This window comes from Monodelphis domestica, chromosome 7, assembly GCF_027887165.1.
Source record: "Monodelphis domestica isolate mMonDom1 chromosome 7, mMonDom1.pri, whole genome shotgun sequence".
Lineage (NCBI taxonomy): Eukaryota > Metazoa > Chordata > Mammalia > Didelphimorphia > Didelphidae > Monodelphis > Monodelphis domestica.
This window is the reverse complement of record NC_077233.1, coordinates 62,946,412-62,966,229: the sequence shown is the minus strand read 5'-3', so window position 1 is coordinate 62,966,229 and position 19,818 is coordinate 62,946,412. Positions and strand designations below refer to the sequence as shown.

Genomic DNA, 19,818 nt, shown 5'->3' with positions numbered 1-19,818 from the left:
CAATGATTCTTCCATGCCCCTGGGATCAGTGGTGATGTTGGGGGCCAAGTTAGGGGCTAGGCAGCTATGGCTTGAATGAGGAAGAGAGCATGAGCTTGGGGTTGAGAAGCAGTTCTTAAGAGAAGGAGTGAAAGGGGTAAGACAACAATCGAAAGAAAAATAATCTAGTGGGCAGGAAGACAGAGATACAGACATGGGAGGAGAGGCAGAAAGAGAGAGAGAAACTCTTTAGAAGGGACTCTGGGAACCACTCTGAGATCATAGGAGTGTATGATTGGAACTGACCTGCATTTTCATTTCCACATCTGATCCCAATTAAACACCACTACAAACAAGAAGAAGAAGCAGTCATGAGTGCCTGGACACTGGAGATTTATTTCCAACCAGAAATCATGGGAGTCAGAGCTAGAAAGGACTTCAGAGATCCACTCCACAGTCCACCCTCCTCATGTTGTTCATGGGCTGAGGTACAGAAATGAACCTGGGGGTGGGCAGATTTCAGAAACAATGGCCCAGAGGTGGCTTCCCAGCTTGCAGTACTTAGGAACAATGCAGTCACATCAGAAGATGTGGGTCTGATTCATGCTGCCCAGCACCATCTCTTAAAGTTGGTGCCTCTTGGGAGAGATTTCTTAGGGCTTAACTAGACACAAGGGACAGATATTTTTCCAAAAAGGAATTCTCTGGGTCCCGAGTAAAACTTTTAGATTGTGAAAAATGAAAGAAATTTACAAAAGAGTCTGATTTACTTTGGATTCTTTTTCCCTAGTGCCCTCTTTTTCTTTCTGATCTGGTTGGCTATTCCCCTGGGCTCAGAAAATGGTGTTCCAGGAAGGTTTACATGGATTTACATGAACTGGTTACAAATGGATTTGTTTGCTCTAGAAAAGCCAAATATCTTCCTGTCACCCCTTGTGAGCCTCAGCCTCAGCCTCAGCCTCAGCCAAAAGGCCAGTAAAGAAAGTAGCTGGAAGCCTGATTTGTATAGAAACCTCTAGCTTACAGCCCTCTAGGCAGCTCAGCTCAGTAGAGGGACTGTCCATCAGGAGGGTGATGCAAGTCAGAACTGTTGAGGAAATCACATGGAATGGGGGCCCCTACAAGTGGCACAGTTAGGACAAGCAAGCGCCCCAATTCCCTATAACCTGAGATTCTTTGGCGGAAGGGCCCAGCCCAGTGGACTGCATTTCAAGGCGACTGAACCATTCTCTTCTGTGCATCAAACACGTATCTCTTGAAGTAGAGGCTGATGGTGATGTGTTGGGCTGGGTCAGCTTTGCTACACACCTCATCCTCCTTGGACACATCTCCTTTCCCAGCCTTAGCCCTCTTCTTGGTGGTAGTCGTGGTTAGAAGCTTCTTTGTGTCAGGGTTAAGTCCGTCTACAAAACAGAAAGAGACAACTTTATCCAAAAAACAGCATTCCACTGACGAAAAGCTGACTTGGCAACATTCAATCTTTGCCACTAACACTACTTTACATAGTTCGCTGAAACCTTGTCCCTAGTGCATTACCCCGAGTGTTCTACGGCCCTAGCGGTGGGGCTATAGTCTCCTTTCCTTGAGCTGACAGGGCTTCCATTTATACCCCTTGCCCTTAGAATACTAACAGTTCTCACTTACAGTTTACAAAGTGTTTCTTTGTGACAAAGCACTGGAAGTATTATTATCCTCATTTTGTATGATGAGCAAACAGGCTCAGAGTTGGAACCACGTGCCACAGCTATAAAACTGAAGGGCTGGAATATGAACCTGTCCAAGTCCAGGGAATTGTTCTCTTCAAGCCAGGTGGCCTCATTGGCTTTTCTCTCTCTCAAGCTAGAAGCCCCCTCCCATAGGCCTCAACGGTCTTTAGCCCAACTCATCACTTTACTCCCCATCGAGGAGAAGGGGGTGGCGTGAGAAGAGGCAGGAGGAAACTCTGTGTTTGACAAGGACTTTGGCTTCTGAACCTGGAGATTTCCCCTTGTCTTTGGCTATTTTCAAACGTAAGTTCCATGAGACTGATATGAACATGCCAAAGTAGAGCTCTCCAGCAGAGATCAAAGATTGAGCAGGCAGTGGAGCCTGAGTCAAGGCTGCAGGCAGGGGGAGGGCCTGCTCCAAGGAGGCGCTTTGAAATGGACCCTTTTTTCCCCTAAAGCAGAGACCAGAGAAGCCCGCTGGAAGCCGGGCCAGTGCCGCCTCTTCCCCGAATGTCGCTCTCCGGCACGGGGCCAATTTCAGTTCAGGCGTTCTTAGCCTGGGGCGTCCCCTCATCTCAAAGACCTCGTCAGTTTCCTCCCTCCTGTCCTAAAATGTGGCCTGGCGATCTCACACACTGGGCTGAGCAAAAAGTCCGAGATGCCTGTGAGGGAATAGAGGCAGGAGGGCCCTCCCACAGGTGAGCAACAGCAAGGAGGCACTTAGGGCTGACTCCAACAACTCTACATTCTGGCCTGGTTCTCTGGCTTGACTCAGACCGGCAGTCATGGGGTGGGACAGAGAGATGGTACCCAAACTGGCTTCAAAATGAACTCCCTCCATTTCCTTCCTTTCCCAAACTTTGTTTGCCCTACCTCAGTGGGCAGTGCTCAGAGCACTTCCTGTAACTACTTGTAGGTACCCAGAGATACCGGCCCCCCAAAGGGGCCAGGACTAGTGGAGAGGGCCTGTTTTCTGTCTGATGCCAAGGGACAACTAGAAGTCCCTCAAAGTCTTCTTTGTTTACACTAGTGGGGTTTTAACTATTGCACAGAGGGAGATATGTCAAACTCATAGACCATTGCAGCTGGGTAGAATCCTGGAGCCAATCTTGTCTAACTTCTCCATTTATAGGTGAAGTAACCAAAAGCTGGAAGTGATCTACCCAAGGTCACAGAGCTAGTAAGTGCTAAGTAAGTGCTAAAACCAGAAGGCAAACCTGGGCCTTCTGATTTTAAATCCACCACTGTCTTTGAACTCAAATCTAAGATAAAATGGGAGCAGCAAAAGATGGCATTTTATTAAATAGTTCTGGATTGGGACATTCTAGCACAATAATAGTTTTCTCCTCTTTTGATCTCTTTCAAATATGTCCAAACTGTAATTAACCATTAACTTTTTAGTAAAACAATAAATAAAATCAGTCAATGATAGAATTTATATGAAAGCCCATTGAAATCCAGAAAGTGTCATCCAAGTGATAGGAACTTGAATTTGCCACAGTAAACTGCTGGGCACAAATTAGCCTTGTGAACTTAGGCTATCAATTTCTCTTTTGGGGCCTCGATGTCCACACCTGTAAAATGGACTGAGAAGTAGTATAAGATGATCTGCAAAGCTCCTTTTTGCTCTGACATTCTATGTTCTGTCCTTTAAAAAGGAAACACCTGAAGAAGAATCATAGGGCTTCTTCCTAGAGAGATGTACTTTCTCCAATCAACAGTTATAAAAACAACAGACATCTATCACACTGAAATTTTCCCTGGTTGTGCTGTTGCTGGGTTCTTATTGACAGAAGCAACTTAAAAAGGGGTTAGTTTCACTTCCTGGTTCTTCCTGCTTGGGTGAAATCTTATCTAATTTAATATACTCTAGTCTTTAAACATTTTTAAATAACAAAAACTATGAAACATTATTTGTGTTGGGTAGGAAAACATTTTTTAAATACAACTTTTAATGGCAATACTTGAGACAAACTGAACTCTATAAAGAGCAAGTCACAAATACTCTGTGTATGTATGTGTGTGTCTTTACAAAAGGAAACTTCCCTTCTTGCCTAGGCAGCAAAATCCCCAAAGCCAAGGCCAAACTGTGTCTAATCTGTAGACTCCACACCCATTCCGTTCAGACAGGGTATTGTGCAAGGGTAGTTAACAGGAGAGATGGAAGAATGTGTAGATCCTACAAGTGAAACCCTAGGCTGCTGGCCAACCCCAGTTCAGGTATTATTAAACTCACAGGTATCTAAATTACTTAATCAGATCCCCCCAGCCCTCATTCTGCAAACAGATTAGGTGGCTGGCATCAGACCCTGACAAATGGCATTTGCTGTTTTTTTTCCTCTGGTGCCAGGAGGTCTATGGGCTGAAGAGGCTCGGGAATACAGGGCGGCTCAAAGGGGCAGGCCGAGAGAGACAGGCGGGGGCACAATCTCCATTTCATCTACCTCCATGGATTTCTCGCGTTACACACAATGCATACTTTACATTTTACAAAACCAAGGAAATGAAGGGAAATATATCTGTCACCAAAGAAGACATCAGCCCTTTAATAGCTGAAATGACGGATATTTTTAGATGGAAGTCTAGTTTAACTTACTAACTTACATTAAGGGTCTAATCTCTCCTGAACAATGACCGTGCTAGCTTGAATACACAGTGAGAAATCTGCTCCATTAATTAAGTGCTGTCTGTACTACTTGGATTTGTAGCAAATATTAATAGATTTCTTTCTCTCCATTGGACAATTACCTTATTTTCCCCCAAGTTGCAAATGGATTAAGCTGAACTAGTTCAGAAGGACTTCTGTATCACTGCCCTAAGGGCTTTAGCATATATATGGCAGAAAAGTACGAACATATTACTATTATTAACAATGATCCGGCATGGCAGGGCTGATCATCAGGGACTTCTCCAGCCCATCTCATGTGTCTCCTGCCATCACAAACAAACAAACTCTTGTGAGTCTAAACACTGCCCAAAGCTGCTCAGAGATAGGCTGACTCCAGGTTCTAGCTAGGGAGGCAAACAATCGGCAGCCTTTAATCTATCCCTTTCCTTGACTGTCTGGTGGCTATTATTTCCCAGCTTTTCGTGCTTTGGGGATGGAGCTGCTGCCTGGCTACTGGAGCTGAGAAAGGATTAGAGACGGCTGGTGTATTTCAATCCTAGGAAGCGCAGATTTTGCAACATTTGATTAAAAGGCAGGGGAATGGGAACATGGCCTTTCAGAAGCGACTCTGGATGCAGGTATAATGTGGGCAAGAGAAGGCGGACCCTACTAACTTGTTGGTCTGCTTGTGTCCTGATTTTCCTTCATTCTGAGATATTCTCCCCATAAACATTTCTGCTCCGAGATGGAAAGTGCTCTCTCCTCTCTGTGCCCTAGTTCCCCAGGCTTGGACAGGAACCTAGAATCTCCATGATTAGAGCCAGTCACAGATGGCCTCAGAAGGGACAAGACCGGGCTCCTTTCCCTTCTTGGTGCTCTGCTTTCTCGTTACCCAGCCCTCAGGCCGACAGCCCAACAAAAATGAAGTCTTCTAAGCAACCAGATCTGTAGTTTACAAAGCACTTGCCATGCTCTCCCTGGTCCTGTGAGGCAGGCTGGGCAGGCGTGTCTGATTCTTCTGGACCCTGAGGATCACACTGTATCTGCCATTTTCCTTTATCATTGGATTAAGTCATATGGTTAAGTGACTTGCCAGGTCACACAGCTATTATGTATCTGAGTCTGGACTTAAACTCGGGTTTTCCTAACTCCAGGTCCAGTGCTCAATTCCCTGAGAAATCTAGCTACCCCGTTTTATAGGTGAAAAAAACAAAGGTCACAAAAAGTCCAGCAACTTGCCTAAGTATGGCAGGCCGGAGAGCAGGCTGCAAAACCCAGGCCTTCTGGCATCTAACCCACCAAGATTTCCAATGGTGCCAGAAGGCCTGGGTTTTGCAGCCTGCTCTCCGGCCTGCCATACTTAGGCACCTCTACTTTGCAAATGGCCACCAATCTTTACCAACATTAGTCCTAATACCAAATTCTCCCTAGGCTAGAGGACTTTGTCATTCTCTCCTTGCCATCACTCTTACCACCTCTCAGCACCTCTACGGGCAGGTATAGAAGTCGATTACTAATAACCAAATGAACTCAGGCTACTTTTCTTCGGGGTATTACATTACACATTCTGCTTTTCAGTTGGGATGACCCCTCCTCAAGAAAGTGGGTATCCACATGCCTGGTCAATGTGCACTGATTCTTCCTGAGTTCTAACACCAAGGCTCTGGCATCCATCCATCCACTTGTGTGAAATTTGCCCATCTAGGTCAGAGCTTTAGTTCTGAGCCCTTTGGGCATTTTGGAAAAGGAGAAGCATTAGGAGAGGTCTTTTTTTCTGCTTAGAAACTTGATATTTAGCTTCTTATCTATGCTGAAGTCCTGATGAAGAAACCATCCTATCAGCAGGCACAATCCGCAGTCCAGGAGACTCAGGTTTGGCTCTGTAGGAGGGCTAGAAAAGTGGATTTTAAAGACAGTCTGGATAAGTTTTTTAAAAATCTTGCCTTTTCTCCCTTCTATGGAGTAAGCATCTGCCTGGGTCTTCTCATTCTCAGAAACCTTTACAGATAATAACTCAGCCCTGCATATCAGTCCCAAAATGTTCAACAAAATGAGGCTTAATTCTGCTCCCATTTCCTTATGCTGCTCACAGATTCATAAAATGTTAAACCTGGAGGAGCCTTCAGAGGTCATCTAGTTCAATCCCCTCATTTTATGGGGGGGCTCTTTGGCCCTGCTGCTTATGATCCCCATAACACTCAACTGAGACTGAGGTGGTCAGCCTGTAACTAGGTATCAAAGGTCCTCCTAAGCCTAAATTATGGAAGAGAAGGGAAAAAGCAAAGTCCCCTAAATTGATTTCTAAGCTTTTGGTCTGATTCCTCTTAGCCACTGAGTACATATCTCCAGTTTAAATATAGGTGAAATAGCTTTGGAAAACACAAAATGCTACAAAACTGCATCATCATCATCATGATGCCTTGAACACTGTACCCAACTCTTCCTATCAGAGTCCTACCTATCATGAAACTCAGCTCAAATGACACCTTTCCATGAAGTTTTCCCATATCGATCCTCCTTTGCCAATAATGGTGAAAATTATCCTTCCTTGGAATGATTTAAAGTCATGTGTGCCTCTCAGATTTAACATGATATTATTTATATTAGAGTTATTGCATTCACATTTTAGTCACCACCTAGTGTTACTTACTTTGTATGTGTCTGGTATATAGTAGATGCTTAATCTGTATCTGTTCAATTGAGGAATGAATGAGTGATTATCATAGCCTTTACAGAATGTTAAAGCTGAAAGGTATGGCTTACCTCAATATCTTCATGTTTATGGCTAGGTAATTAGGGTCCAGAGAAGCTAAATGATTTATCCAAGGTTATACAATAAGCCAGTCATAGTTGGTACTAAAATCTCAAGTTCCCAGCTCCCAGGCCATAGACCCTTGTAATCAGTGCCTTCCACGCTGTGATATGGAGGATAAAGAGCACCCATTTGCTCATCTTTATGGACTATGTACATACATTTGTAACGATAAAGTCTCTATAATAAAATGCTCTTGACAAAAAAAAAAAGATACATATAAAAAACACAAAAAGGAGTAAAAAAAAAGGTTAGAGACTTAAAAAAAACAAAAAACAAAACCAAAACAAACAAAAAACCAGAATGAATTTCTTGGTGCCCAGGCAAGAACCAGCAGGAAGAGGAAGTGTCACTAGAACAGCAATACTGCAAATAGCATATATCTAATCCACCCAGAATTCTAGACCACCACCAGTTTGTGGGAACTATAATCTCAGAAGAATGCCTTCAGTCAAGGTTACTGGAGACACATATGCTGCACTGGGGACCACAAGCAACCAGATGGAATGGAAAACTAGATTGGGGCAGGTGAGAGGTAGAGAGAGCTGTCTTTCCCAAAATTCTCAAAAGTAAAGCAAAAATCTATCCATCAGGACATAGTAACCTATCAGGATTCAAGAATGTTCTTGGTCTGTTTTCACTAGCCAACAGGATGGGCAATCTTTCCTGACTCCTACCTTTATGACAAAACCAGTTGCCACAATGCCCTTCATAAACCTCTAATCTCATCTTCCCACCTCTTCTCTATATCTCCAGCCATTCAAAGGCCTTTTCATTTTGATAGCTTCTCTAGCTTTGATGGTATAGGATTCAAAGTTCAAATTCTTTCTCTAGGATCTACACACACACACTATCCCCAACTCCCCATCTTCTCTGGGAATGAAGGAGGCAGTTTAGAGGGGAGAGAAAGGAAAAGATACTCCCCTGTGTTCTAAAGCAGAGAGGATCAGATCCTTAATCCTAGGATTAGGGGCTAGAAGGGACCTTGGAAATCAGATAGTTCAATTATTTTAAAGATGAAGAAACTGAGGCCTAGAGAGTGATCTGTGCAAGAACACAGAGATAGTAAGTAGTAGAGGTGGAATTCAAATTCAGGTCCTCTGGATCCAAATTTTATGATTTTTCCACTGTAGCATTCTGTCTCTCTTTCCTCTGAAGTTCTTTCCAGTTCTCTAAGTCTATGATCTGGACTTCCTGCTTTCAGGTATGGCAGAAACTCTTGGCTGATTTCCCAGTAGTGCAAGATGATAGAGAAATTCTTGGTTGGTATCCAACTAGTATGAGATGACAGAGAAGGGACAGAAATGCTATATCAGCCAGTGGACTTGAGAAAGTCACAAACACTCCAAGAAACTGTCTTCTAAGAAAACCCCTTGGGGTAGATGCCGCCATCTTCTGGTTATTGAGCAAATGCTAGTAAAACCCTAGAGAAGGTGGTGAAGGTTGGAGGGGTGGGGATGTGGAAAGGAGAACGAAGAGGATAAGAGACAGAGGCAGTTTTAAATTCAGGGTGCTGACCCTGAGTGAAACATAGCCTATGGCAGTTACTTGGGAAAATGCTTCCATCGAGGAGGCCATGGCCCTCAGAAACCAAGTGCCAATTGTGCACAAAGGCACAATGGCTCTTGCTGCACTCTTGCTGGCGATCCTTGAAGGCACGTTTTGTCTCTTGGCTTTTGCTACTAGTAATCAGGAAAGAATGCAGGAAAACAAAACAGTTTCCCAAGTGCTGCTTGTGGGTGCCATAATTAATACACTCATCAAACAGTCCTGCAAATTACTTCCAATTGCTGGCGTCACTTTCATGTCCCAGGCCAGACTGTTAAAGAAGGGTCCTCTTGTCCCAATTCCATTTACAGTGGGAAGTCCCAGCTTTGGCCACAGTGGGAACCAAGTCCTTCCCAAACAGTTCAGAGTAATTTGTTCTGTAATGGGTCCCTGAGGTACACTGGCCAATTTAAAATGCTACATAATTTTCTGCTTTTTAATTAGAGGTTGTTAATAGATTTAGAACAACAACAGCAGAAACCAAGCCAAACAAAAGGAGGAGGCTTTGAGAAAGAGGGTCAGAAGTTTCCCTTCCTGAGCTAGGTTTTCCAAGAGGCCAAGGGGAATATGAAAGCCCAGAGTGGTTTACTCTGAGACTGCCCTTTCTCTCACCCTAGGATGGTATCTGGGAGTTTTGAGTAAGAATTCTTTACCCTGATCAATGGCCACAGAAGTCTCCATGTGCTGATGTTAAGCATTTGGGGTGCAAAGACTCCATCTCTCTTTGGAACTTCAACTTTTAATCTAAACCAGTATAAAGAGAATTTTAGCTCCATTCAAATGCCAGGGCAAACTCTAGGTAGGCATCGCTAGTAAGACAATGGGAATGCTAAATCCCAAGGATCAGGACACATAGGAAAAGCACTGGATTTAATTTCAAAAGATTTCTAGTTGAGTCCTGAATTAATAACTGTGACCAAAGTGGACTCTATGGGCTTTGGGTTTCCTTCCCTGCAAAACGAAGGCATCTGATGACCTGACCTCAAGTCCTTTCCATGACTGACACTGTGTGATTCTGTTAGCAATACTTTTATTTATTCTATGTTAGCAATACATAAAAATCAATAGCTTTTTATGCTGAATCTTCATAAATATATGTAATATCAAGAGGGAGAGGAGGAAAAGTCCAGATTGTAAATTAGACCCAGAATTCAAGTTAATTTATTGAATTGATTCAAATTAGACCCAGATGTGGAGATCAATCTGTTGGTCTTGTCTCTATGGGGAATCATGATGGTCAAGTCCCTAATTGAAGGTGAGAGTGGACCATCTTCTATGGGGTCCCCTTGTTGAAGTCACCATCAGCAAGAGGAACTTTATAATAAAAAATAAAACAATTAGTCAGTTTAATTTTCAATTTTTATATGTCTAGGATAGGGCTTTCAGTACAGTTAGGGGGAGGACCAGATTTTCTTCTCCTATATATATTGTGTGTAAACAAATATGCAATTTGCTTTAAAAAGATAAGGTGATTAAATTTTTATCAGCCTTGTACTCTGTTGTCACCACAACAAAGGGAATTAGGAAGAGGAGGAAGACAAAAAAAGCTTTTTATTTGAATTGTGCTCTCACCAAAGGTTCTCCACAGCACACTCCATGTTCTCCAAACAGGCCCTTTGATTGCTTTTTATTCAACATGTTTGCATTTAGAGCAATCGCAAGGAAAGAGAACAGGCCACATTTTGATGTCTTAATGTTCCTTAATACCTCCTTTAATTTATATTAAGCTTCTTAACTAGGATGATGAATTCTTCAAAAACAAAAAAGGACCTTGTACAGAAATCTTTCTCACACCATGTAAATTGAAATTATAATGTATTCATGGTTTTGGAAGAAGGGGGGTGGGCAACTAGGAAAACGCATACACAAATATATTATTTGGAAGATTCTTCATTAATAAAGAGAAAAAGCCCACCTTAAAACTGCCTGGATGCCACGTTGAGCATTACATGAACTAAGATTCATATAATTACAGGGAAAAAGAGAGAAAGGTGGGAAGGAAGATGAGGAACCAAATGTGTTTTCAACCTTTCAAATAAAGTTTTCATTTACCTAATTCAGACCCTAAATAATTCTTGTATCCTACTTGCAGGATACTGGAGATGTTGCTCTTTTGGTTACTAACAGGGAAAATCAGTTATAAAAACATCTTAAATTTTTTTCCCCTGTGAATCCCAGCAGGTTTTTTGTGCTCCAGTTATCAAGCTTTGTCTTTTCAGATCATATATTCTCACACACACACACACACACACACACTCAATATGCAATAATGGTCTTTCCCATTTAAGCTCCTCGAGGACAGGGGACTATTTTTCCTTTCCTTTGTACTCCTATCACTTAGCACCATGCCTGACACATAAAAAGTAAACTTGAAGACTGGGGATGGTACTTTTTTCATCTTTGCATCTCCTAGCACCTAGTAAAGTACTTTGGCCCCTAGGTAAGGTGCTCAATAAATATTTGTTGACTTGAACTGAATCACTCACAGGTAGCCTTAAACTTTTGAACAACCCACAGGTGGCCCCAAACTTGGGAGTGAGAGAAAAATGGAGAGGCCTATAGCGAGGCCATAGAGTCAGCTGAGAGGGGATCTAGCCAAGAAAGCCGCCTTGTTCGAAGTGGTTTGCAACAGAGAGGTGGATGATTCAGAGATGACTAACTTGAACTCAAAGTCTGAAAGCAGAGTACCTTTTTGTTGTTCAATTGTTTCAGTTGTGCATGACCCTTCATGACCCCATCTGCAGTTTTCTTGGCAAGATGCTATTGCCATTTCCTTCTCTGGCTCATTATGCAAAGGAGCAAACTGAGGCAAATAGGTGTAAGTCACCTTCCCAGGATCACACAGCTAGTAAATGTCTGAGGCCAGATTTGAACTCAGGAAGATGAGTCTTCCTGACTCCAGACCTGGTATTCTATTCACTGTATTACCTAGTAAATGGGTATGTGCTGTGTTTAAGAATGAGGCAAATAGGTCACTAAAAATATACATTTATGGTTTCGAGTTCTAGATTTAAAATGAATGATCTTTGCCATGTATGAGTAGGAGAATGTGCATGAATGTGTGTAACCTGGAAAGGCAAAAGGCACTATATAGTTGTGCTTTTATTAAAATACAGAAATTTGAGATAAAATAAGCAATTTCTTTTAATTACCAACACAAACTGAAATCATAAAATGTTAAGATGGCCAGGATAACAAGGAGGAATGAGGAGGAATGGTCCCAGGAACCATGCCGGGGAACTCAAGTTGTTCTTCAGCCGTTCCGTGACACAGGTGCATAGATGTGCTTAAAGTAAACATTAAAAAAGTAGAAAATTCATTTTTGCACTTGGCAGTAAAAAGGTCAAGGTACTTCACTATAATGCTGACATCTATCCTGGAAAATCTCTGGATCCTTTTGGTGCTTGGAATTTAAATGTCAAATGAAAATGAAAACATGAAAGACTTTTCTCAACACAACATATGAACCTTAGCTTGGGCTATGCAATTAGCCAAGAGGCATAATTTGGAGTCTGGTTCCGTATGTATGTATGTATGTAGGTATGTATGCATGCATGTACACCCCACTCAATAAGACACATCACCTAGGGATGGAGATGGCTCCTGGCTAATGCCCTTCATGCTGATCAGGAGGGACGGCAGCTCCAGAATGGTTTGGCCATGACATAACATAGTTCTCTTCACTGACAAGCAAGCAACCCCTTGTTACCTCCCATTTTAAATCTAGCTCATCGGAGCCAAGGAATTATTCTGTTTATTTCAAGAGCTAAACGTGGAGTTTAGAGACCCAGATCGAGTGCTGTTTCTGATACATAGTAGTTCTATGACAAGCAGTTACTGTGCTAGGTGTGGAGACAGAAAGACAAAGGAGGAGATACTTCCTACTCTTTAGGCGTTTACATTTGGGGAGGGTAATTGATATGAATAGTTTATAGATTGTGTAAAGGGAACCCAAACACCAAGAGAATGAATAAAAATAAATATAAGATGGTTAAATAGAAAGTGGCTGAGGGCGACCAGGTTGAAGCTGGTGCTTACACCATGTTATGAAGGGATGGGGGGGGGGGGCAAGATGACGAAAGAGCAAGAGCCTAGAGATGGGGTGAGGAAGGCTGTAGGGGAGGAACAGGGGAGCCACCCAGTCAGCTTTTTGTTTAAGGAAATCAGTTGGGCAGCTCTGTAGAGGAAGGGGTAGAGTGGAAAAGGGACTCGAGACAGGGAAGTCAATGAGCAGGCGACTGCCATGTCTAAGAGAGGTGAGAAAGACTTGAACTACGGGGCTGGCTGCGTGAGCGGAGGGAAAGGGCCGTAAGCAGAAATGGCTGGATACATGGGATGAGGGGATTAAGGAGTTGGGGATAAGCATTATGTAAAGATGAGCTATTATCTGGGCTATCCATCTACCCCCACACCCACATGTATACACACCATGTGACACAGAGATGACAGAATGCAATTAGATAGGCGTAGGAACACACATCTACATGTGTCAGAAAGCACAAAGGATTCATAAGAAGTTAGCCAAAGCACAATGGAGAGGCACACAGAGGGAATATGTAGGCTGCTAACTCTTCCCAGTAAAGAGAAATAGAGGAACAGAAAGAGATCCATCACGGAGTGAGAAATAATCAAGTGAGAGCCCAGAGTGCTCCACGGGGAGATGGGAGGCCCCAGCATGGAGGAAGGCCCTCAAGGTGGAGGACTTATGGAAGGACACAGATGAGTCTCACAGAACCAGAAGGGATGTGAGCTGCTCTCCTGGAGATCAGGGTGTTATATCCTGGAGATATGGTGTTATAAATGCGAATCATCACTATTTCCATCCAGAATAACAAAGCTTTCACTTTCAAATCAGACAAAGAAAACAATGAGAGAAAGGCAACAAGATTTACCCTCTCTTTATTAGGAACTCAGGCTTCCTGCCAACACTCTCTTGTTGCTATTCACCTTCTCCATACACGATGCACTCAGGCCAGGGTACAAGACAGATCACATTCAACCTTCTTCACCACTTTGAACAGTCAACTGAGGAGAAGCACATGGGAATGGAGAGATGATGGTGTTACAGTAAGCTAGTTGTTACTATGGCTGATGAAAATAAGTACATAATTCAGTCAGTGTCTGACAAAAGAATGGTTCTTTTATAATTTAATTATGGAGAATACAATGCTGACCATAATCCTGGCACCTGGGACTGGCTGACACCAGCCTTCAAAATAAGCTACCACGTGGAGAGTGTTGCCAGGTCACAAGTCTCTCCCCACAGCCTTCCCTCCACTTCCCAGAACTATGATAATGATGATTCTGATTGTCTGTGAGCAATACTAGTGTTGGGGATTGCATTTTCCATCCAAATCACTTCTTCACTGCCCAGAGTCACATTTATTTTTACCCACGTTACTAATGATCAGACACCTTTCTAGCCCTTGCCCTGTCTCAGATACTACATACTGTTCACAATTCATTTGTGTTCCACTCCAGAATACCACTGAATCCTTCTGCAGAAAGGCACCAAGATATGAAATAGAGAAGACAGAGAAAATGGACAGAAAAAACAACATAGTAAGTATTCATACAATGAATTTAAGTTAATTTAATTCAATTAAACAAATAGTTAAATCTAAACTGTTCCTTTGGAAAACTAGTTTATTGAATGCTAGGGGACAGAAAAACTTTACTTTTCACCCAAACCTAGAAGAATTCTATGATAATTCCACAGATTTGTATATTTTTATTTCTTTTTCATGCATTTCAGTCAGCCACAGTAATTCTCCTTCTCTCAATCCTTAATTGATTTCCGAATGCTTTTTAATCTTCATTGGAGATCCTTATAGATGAACATTTTTCCTTCCAGATAATGGAGGAGGCTGATGTAGTCTAGTGATTATATGCTAAAAAAGCAGGCCCATGAAGCAAGTTAGCAATAGTTGTAGTGTGTATGTAAGAATATATAACATAATATTATTATATTGTATTATGCATATAACAAAAGTATATAATAAATATTATATATTGGAATATATAATATAATAAATTATCTACTTTAACCTTCTTGTGTTACTGATGGAAAAACTGGGCCATTTTGAGTTCCCTTTCCCCTGAAGGGTTTGTGACTATTGGGGGAAAGCTTATTCATTCATTCAACAAACATTTTTATTCATGCCTGTTACATAGAAATGAATGTGTGCTTAGTAATAAGTGAAGCAGATGAAAATAGATGATAATCCCTGCCCTCAAAGAGTTTATAATCTGACACCAAGACTGCCAAAAGCCTTCAAAACCCAAACAAATGAAACAAGCCAAACATCTAGATGCCAGAGAATGAATAATGTAGGAAAACTCTGTTCAGCAACTTGGGATTAGAATAGTAATCAGCTCTGATTGAACTATTTTCCTGCCAAAAACCTTCAAAAGTTCTGCAGGGCTGACTAAATTCAACAAACATTTATAAAACATCTATTATGTGCATTGCAATGTGTTGGGGATATAAAGATGATTCCCAAAGGGTTACTGTGAAAAAAGTAATTTGTAAATCCTAAAGGACTTAACTATTATTGTTATTATTCTTTATAAGGCTGTCTTACTATCAGAGAATTTATAATCTACCAGATACAAACTCCTTAGCCTAGAATTTACGACCCTTTAAACTGTGGCACAAAGTTAACCTTTTTAGCCCGATTTCACACTTTTTACATCTTCTCTGCTTCATCTAACTTATTGTTCCCTAAACTATACCCCTTGTTTTCCTGCCTCCATTACTTTGTTTAGGTTGTTCACTATGTCAGGGGTGTCCTTCCTAATATATTTCAGTCTTTGTCTGTTGAAACTCTGCTCAATCTTCCAGTCCCATCTTACATAACCCTGACTAGGATTCTATGATATCTGAATTATTTCTTTCTGGCTGTTTGCAATATTTTCTCCTTGGCCAGAGAGTTCTTGAATTTAGCCATAACATTCCTATAAGTTGTCATTTGGGGATTTATTGCAGGAGATGACTTGTGAATTCTCTAATTTCTATTTTATCCTCTTGTTCAAGAATATCAGGGAAGTTTTCTTAGATAATTTCTTATAATGTTATGTTTGGGCTTTTTAAAAAATCATGACTTTCAATAATTCTTAATTTGTCTCTCTTGGATATAAATTCAAGGTCAGTTGTTTTTTCAATATTTCATATTTTCTTCTTTTTTTCATTCTTTTGATTTTGTTTTATTGTTTCTTGGTGTCTCATGAAGTCATCAGCTTCTTTTTGCTCAATTCTAATTTTCAAAGAATGAATTTCTCCAATGACCTTCTGATCTTTTTTCCCATTTGGTCCATTCTATTTTTCATAGAATTCTTTTCTTCATTGGATTTTTTGTGCCTCTTTTTCCAGTTGATTGATTTTGCTTTTTAAACAGTTATTTTCTTTTTGTATTACTTTCATTTCTTTTTCCCACTATTCTTATTTTTCTTCAACCTGTCTTATTTTATTTTTGAATTCCTTATCGAGTTCTTCAATAACCTGAGACCAATTCCTATTTTTCTTTGAAGTTTTGCATGTGGTTGCTTGGATCTCACAGTCCACTATTGACTCTGTGCTTTGTTCTTTGTCTCCACAGACATTTTCTAGCATTAGGTGTTTCTTTCACGATTTGCTCATTTTTCCAGCCTCTTTTTTGCCTGTGGACTGGGAATTCTGAAAGTTGCTGATTCTGTCTCCTCTGCTGATGGCTTGCAGGACTTAGCACTCCAAATTATTTTGCCCTGGGGTTAAGGGCTGGTGCCAGGGCCTGAGATTTCAAAGGGTGGGTATGGGTTGTAGGGTGCTCCGATGTTGGTGTAGGTAGGGTCCCAGGATCCTGAAGTTGCCCTATGCTCAGGCTTGGAATCTAGCAGTAGGTGGGAGTGGTAGGAGGGTAGTGGTCTGCCAGCATTCCTGTGTGCAGTTTTACTTTCTATTCCCCCTTATTCTGTGAAAATTGACTCTCTGCTTACCTTTCAATTGTGCTCTGTGGAGACTCCCCTTACTCTGTTTTGCTGTTGGTTTCTCATTCCTGTTGTTTTGAGGTGCTTTTAAAAGACTGGTTCAGAGGCACTGTTAGAGCAATTTCACCTTTTAGCTGCTACTAAGCTGCCATCATGGTTCCACCCCCAGACCCATCTTAAATGCCCTGTCTTCTCTACAGCCTGTTCTTATCCATATCTCATACAAGTGACCTTTCAGAGCCCTCCCTCTGTCTGTCTTTCATGAGCTCATTATACTCATGGAGCTATAAAAAGGGTACTACAAAAGGGGGCAAGCAGCCTGAGTCAACATCCTAGCTCTGCCATTTACTATCTGTGTGATATTGGGATAAGTCACTTGACTCAAGAAAATACCTATAAAATAAGAGGATTGTACAGATGGCCTAAGGGTCCTTTTAGCTTTCACATTTTATGATTCTATGGCTTTGTAATGGAATCATTGGGTACTTCTTTACAACATTATAAGCAATATGAGAGCAAGAAAATGGTCTCATTGATTTTTGCATAGAAGACACATAATAAATATTGAATGAGTAAAAAAGTATTCTTTAAAAATACTTTCTTTTAAAAGAAATAATACTATTGGACACACCAAACAGGTTTTTTTTTTTTTTTAGGGAAAAAATTCTTAGAGCATAAGGAACCTATCTTTGGAATATAGTACACATCTCCTAATATACAAAAAGACATTAAATAAACATTAAAATTTTTCCTGAGATAGAGGCTAGGTTTTGGGATTTTCCGTATCTGTTTCCCAACAGATTGGCATTGGTATTGGCAATCTAAAACCCAAACAATATCAGGAGAGTGGTAATTACAGGAAGAACACGTTACTAGGTTTTAAAGAGGAGAAAATGGCATGGAGATGCAGAGAGTGTAGGGAGTGCATTTATTGGGGAAAAGGGTCATCAATTTGAGGAAAGCCACATTAGAAGGGGAAAGAGATACTTTCTTCAGTATTGTGGAAACCTGGACATGCTTAAAGTTGAAGAAAATTCATCTTTGGGAAGGGATAGCTGAGAATAGTAATAGTTCTCTTTCTTAGATGTGGATAGGAAGGGATGTAAAAACAATGGAAGAATTCTTTCTCTTGAGACTGTTGGCAAAGAGGGGAGAATGGATGCAAGGATGGTAGAGGGGATAACAGATCTTGTTAATGATCAATGGTTTCCAGTTTCTCTGGAAAATGGAGTTAAGGTCTTCAGCTGTCTGTAAGAGGGAAGTGTAATGAAAGGGTTTCCATGAGCTGCAAGTTTGAATCTGTTAATGTGTATTCATAGGATTACAGATTAAGAGCTGGAAGGGATCGCAGAGGTCACTTAGTCCTAATTCCCTCATTTTACAGATAAGGAAAGTGAGGCACAAAGTGGTTGAATAATCTGCCCAGGAAGCTAGTTAGTAAGAAAATCAACAAAGGAGAAACAGCAAAGCCATGAGTGAGTCAGGCCAGCTTCTTTTTGATAGAAGCATGGGAACAGACCTGAGTAATAAAATGATAGTAGTGATTTGGTGTTAGCAGGTCGTGTGTGTCTGGTTCAACCAAAGGATGTGGGGTGGGGACGGAAAGCATTCGAGACTACTGATGAGAGCAATATCAGAAGGCAGATTTGGAATTCAATGTAAGGAAGGTGTCTGTGATGGTTAAGAGGGAGGAAGTAGCTAATGAGTAAATGAAAGAACCATAGGCTTGTGGTAAAGTCAAGACAGTTTTGTGTCCTTTACTTATGAGGTTGGCCAGAGGAGAGAAGAATGCCCCTAGTATTAACCCAAACCACAGAAAATCAAAAGATGCCAAGTTGTGGCTCTACTTTGTAACTGAATTTTATCTTGTCCAACGTTCTATATTATCTGTGCTATTCTTCCCTTCTTTTGTAAAGCCACTTGAGAGTGGAAGGTATGTCTTTGATGAGCTAGTGAAAAGTGCTAGGGATTCTCTCTTAGAAAATTCAAACCCAAAGAACTCTCTAGACTCTAGCTGCTGGGAGGCAGGGGGTAGTGCCACAGGAAGGTTACAGCTAGAAAAAAGAAAGATGGGTGGAATGTCACTCACTTCTCTTTGGGAATGTCCCTCAGGCTGGAAGGAAACCAACGGACAAGAGGAGCACAGACTAGAGAATGACATTCCTATTAAAGGGAGGAAGGTAGTTTGGAACAGTAGAAAGAATGGTATCTGGAGTCACAATACTTGAACCTGAATCTTGGCTGTGCCATTGACTGCTTGGTGACAACTCTCTGACAAGTCCCTGGGCCTCAGTTTCTTTGGCTGTAAAACCAGGATGATCTCTAAAAGTCTCTGATCTTATGACTACAGTACTGGGTTAGAAGTTCAGGGAGGATGCTCAAGGGTTCTCTAAGCTTGGTTCCAAGTCTTCTCATTCCTGTATAATACTGTCCTGTCTGCTGTACCCCCTTTTAATTTCATTTCCAGTCACTGAAAAGGCTGGAGAAAAAGAGGAGTTTCTACTTACTGTTATGTGAAACTGTTTCCCCAGGTCCATGTGCTGGGAAGGCAACTGGGAAGGCCCAAGCAATAAGACTGAAGAAACTGACCTTATCGGCACCAGAACTACAAAATACTTTTACTAGTGAACCCCATAACCTTCTTGATCCCTTTATATTGGTGACAACTCGAAGGCTACCTGAGTGCTGTGGACAATGTCGGCATGGGCACATGCGCACCCCCTCCCCTTTCACCCACCTCCCTCCCCAACCCATTCTAGGCAGCGCAATCTGCAATTATAGTGGGCAGCCTGCTCTATTCCCACTATTTATCGAGTTGAATTTTAATACTCCAAATATACACTCCCTAAATGTGTATACTCTTTAACAGTAGTTAATCTTCAATTAAAATACCTAGAGCAGAAACTAAGATAACTGGTTTAAAAGGTAAAGCTTATTGACAAAAAAGTATTCTTCATATTGCTTTTAAAAAAAATTCTGCATATTAAAAATGTCATTTTTATGACTTGAAAAAAATCTTCAAGAATAATGAAGGCTAACAAAAGGCTGAAAAGCAGTAATTTAAAAAGCTCCATATGTGGCATCCTGATTACTGTATCAGTCCCATTTCCATAGCGAAGGGAGAAGTCACCTACCTGCTGGCTGTCCTTTCTGGTAACAGGGAAAGGGCAGGGAGGACAGCCGGCGAGGGTGGTGTGGGC

General features: G+C 41.5%; 1 protein-coding gene across 2 annotated transcripts in view; it reads right to left on the bottom strand.

Annotated features, from left to right (window-relative positions):
* Nucleotides 1-355: 355 nt before the first annotated feature.
* Nucleotides 356-19,818, bottom strand: part of EEFSEC (eukaryotic elongation factor, selenocysteine-tRNA specific) — a 358,290-nt gene continuing 338,827 nt past the window's right edge. For both annotated transcript variants that reach the window (XM_007500318.3, XM_056804746.1), the window contains exon 7: nt 356-1,382. In XM_007500318.3, the coding sequence (XP_007500380.2) occupies nt 1,189-1,382 (194 nt within the window). In that variant the 3' untranslated portion in view covers nt 356-1,188. The remainder of the gene's footprint in view (nt 1,383-19,818) is intronic.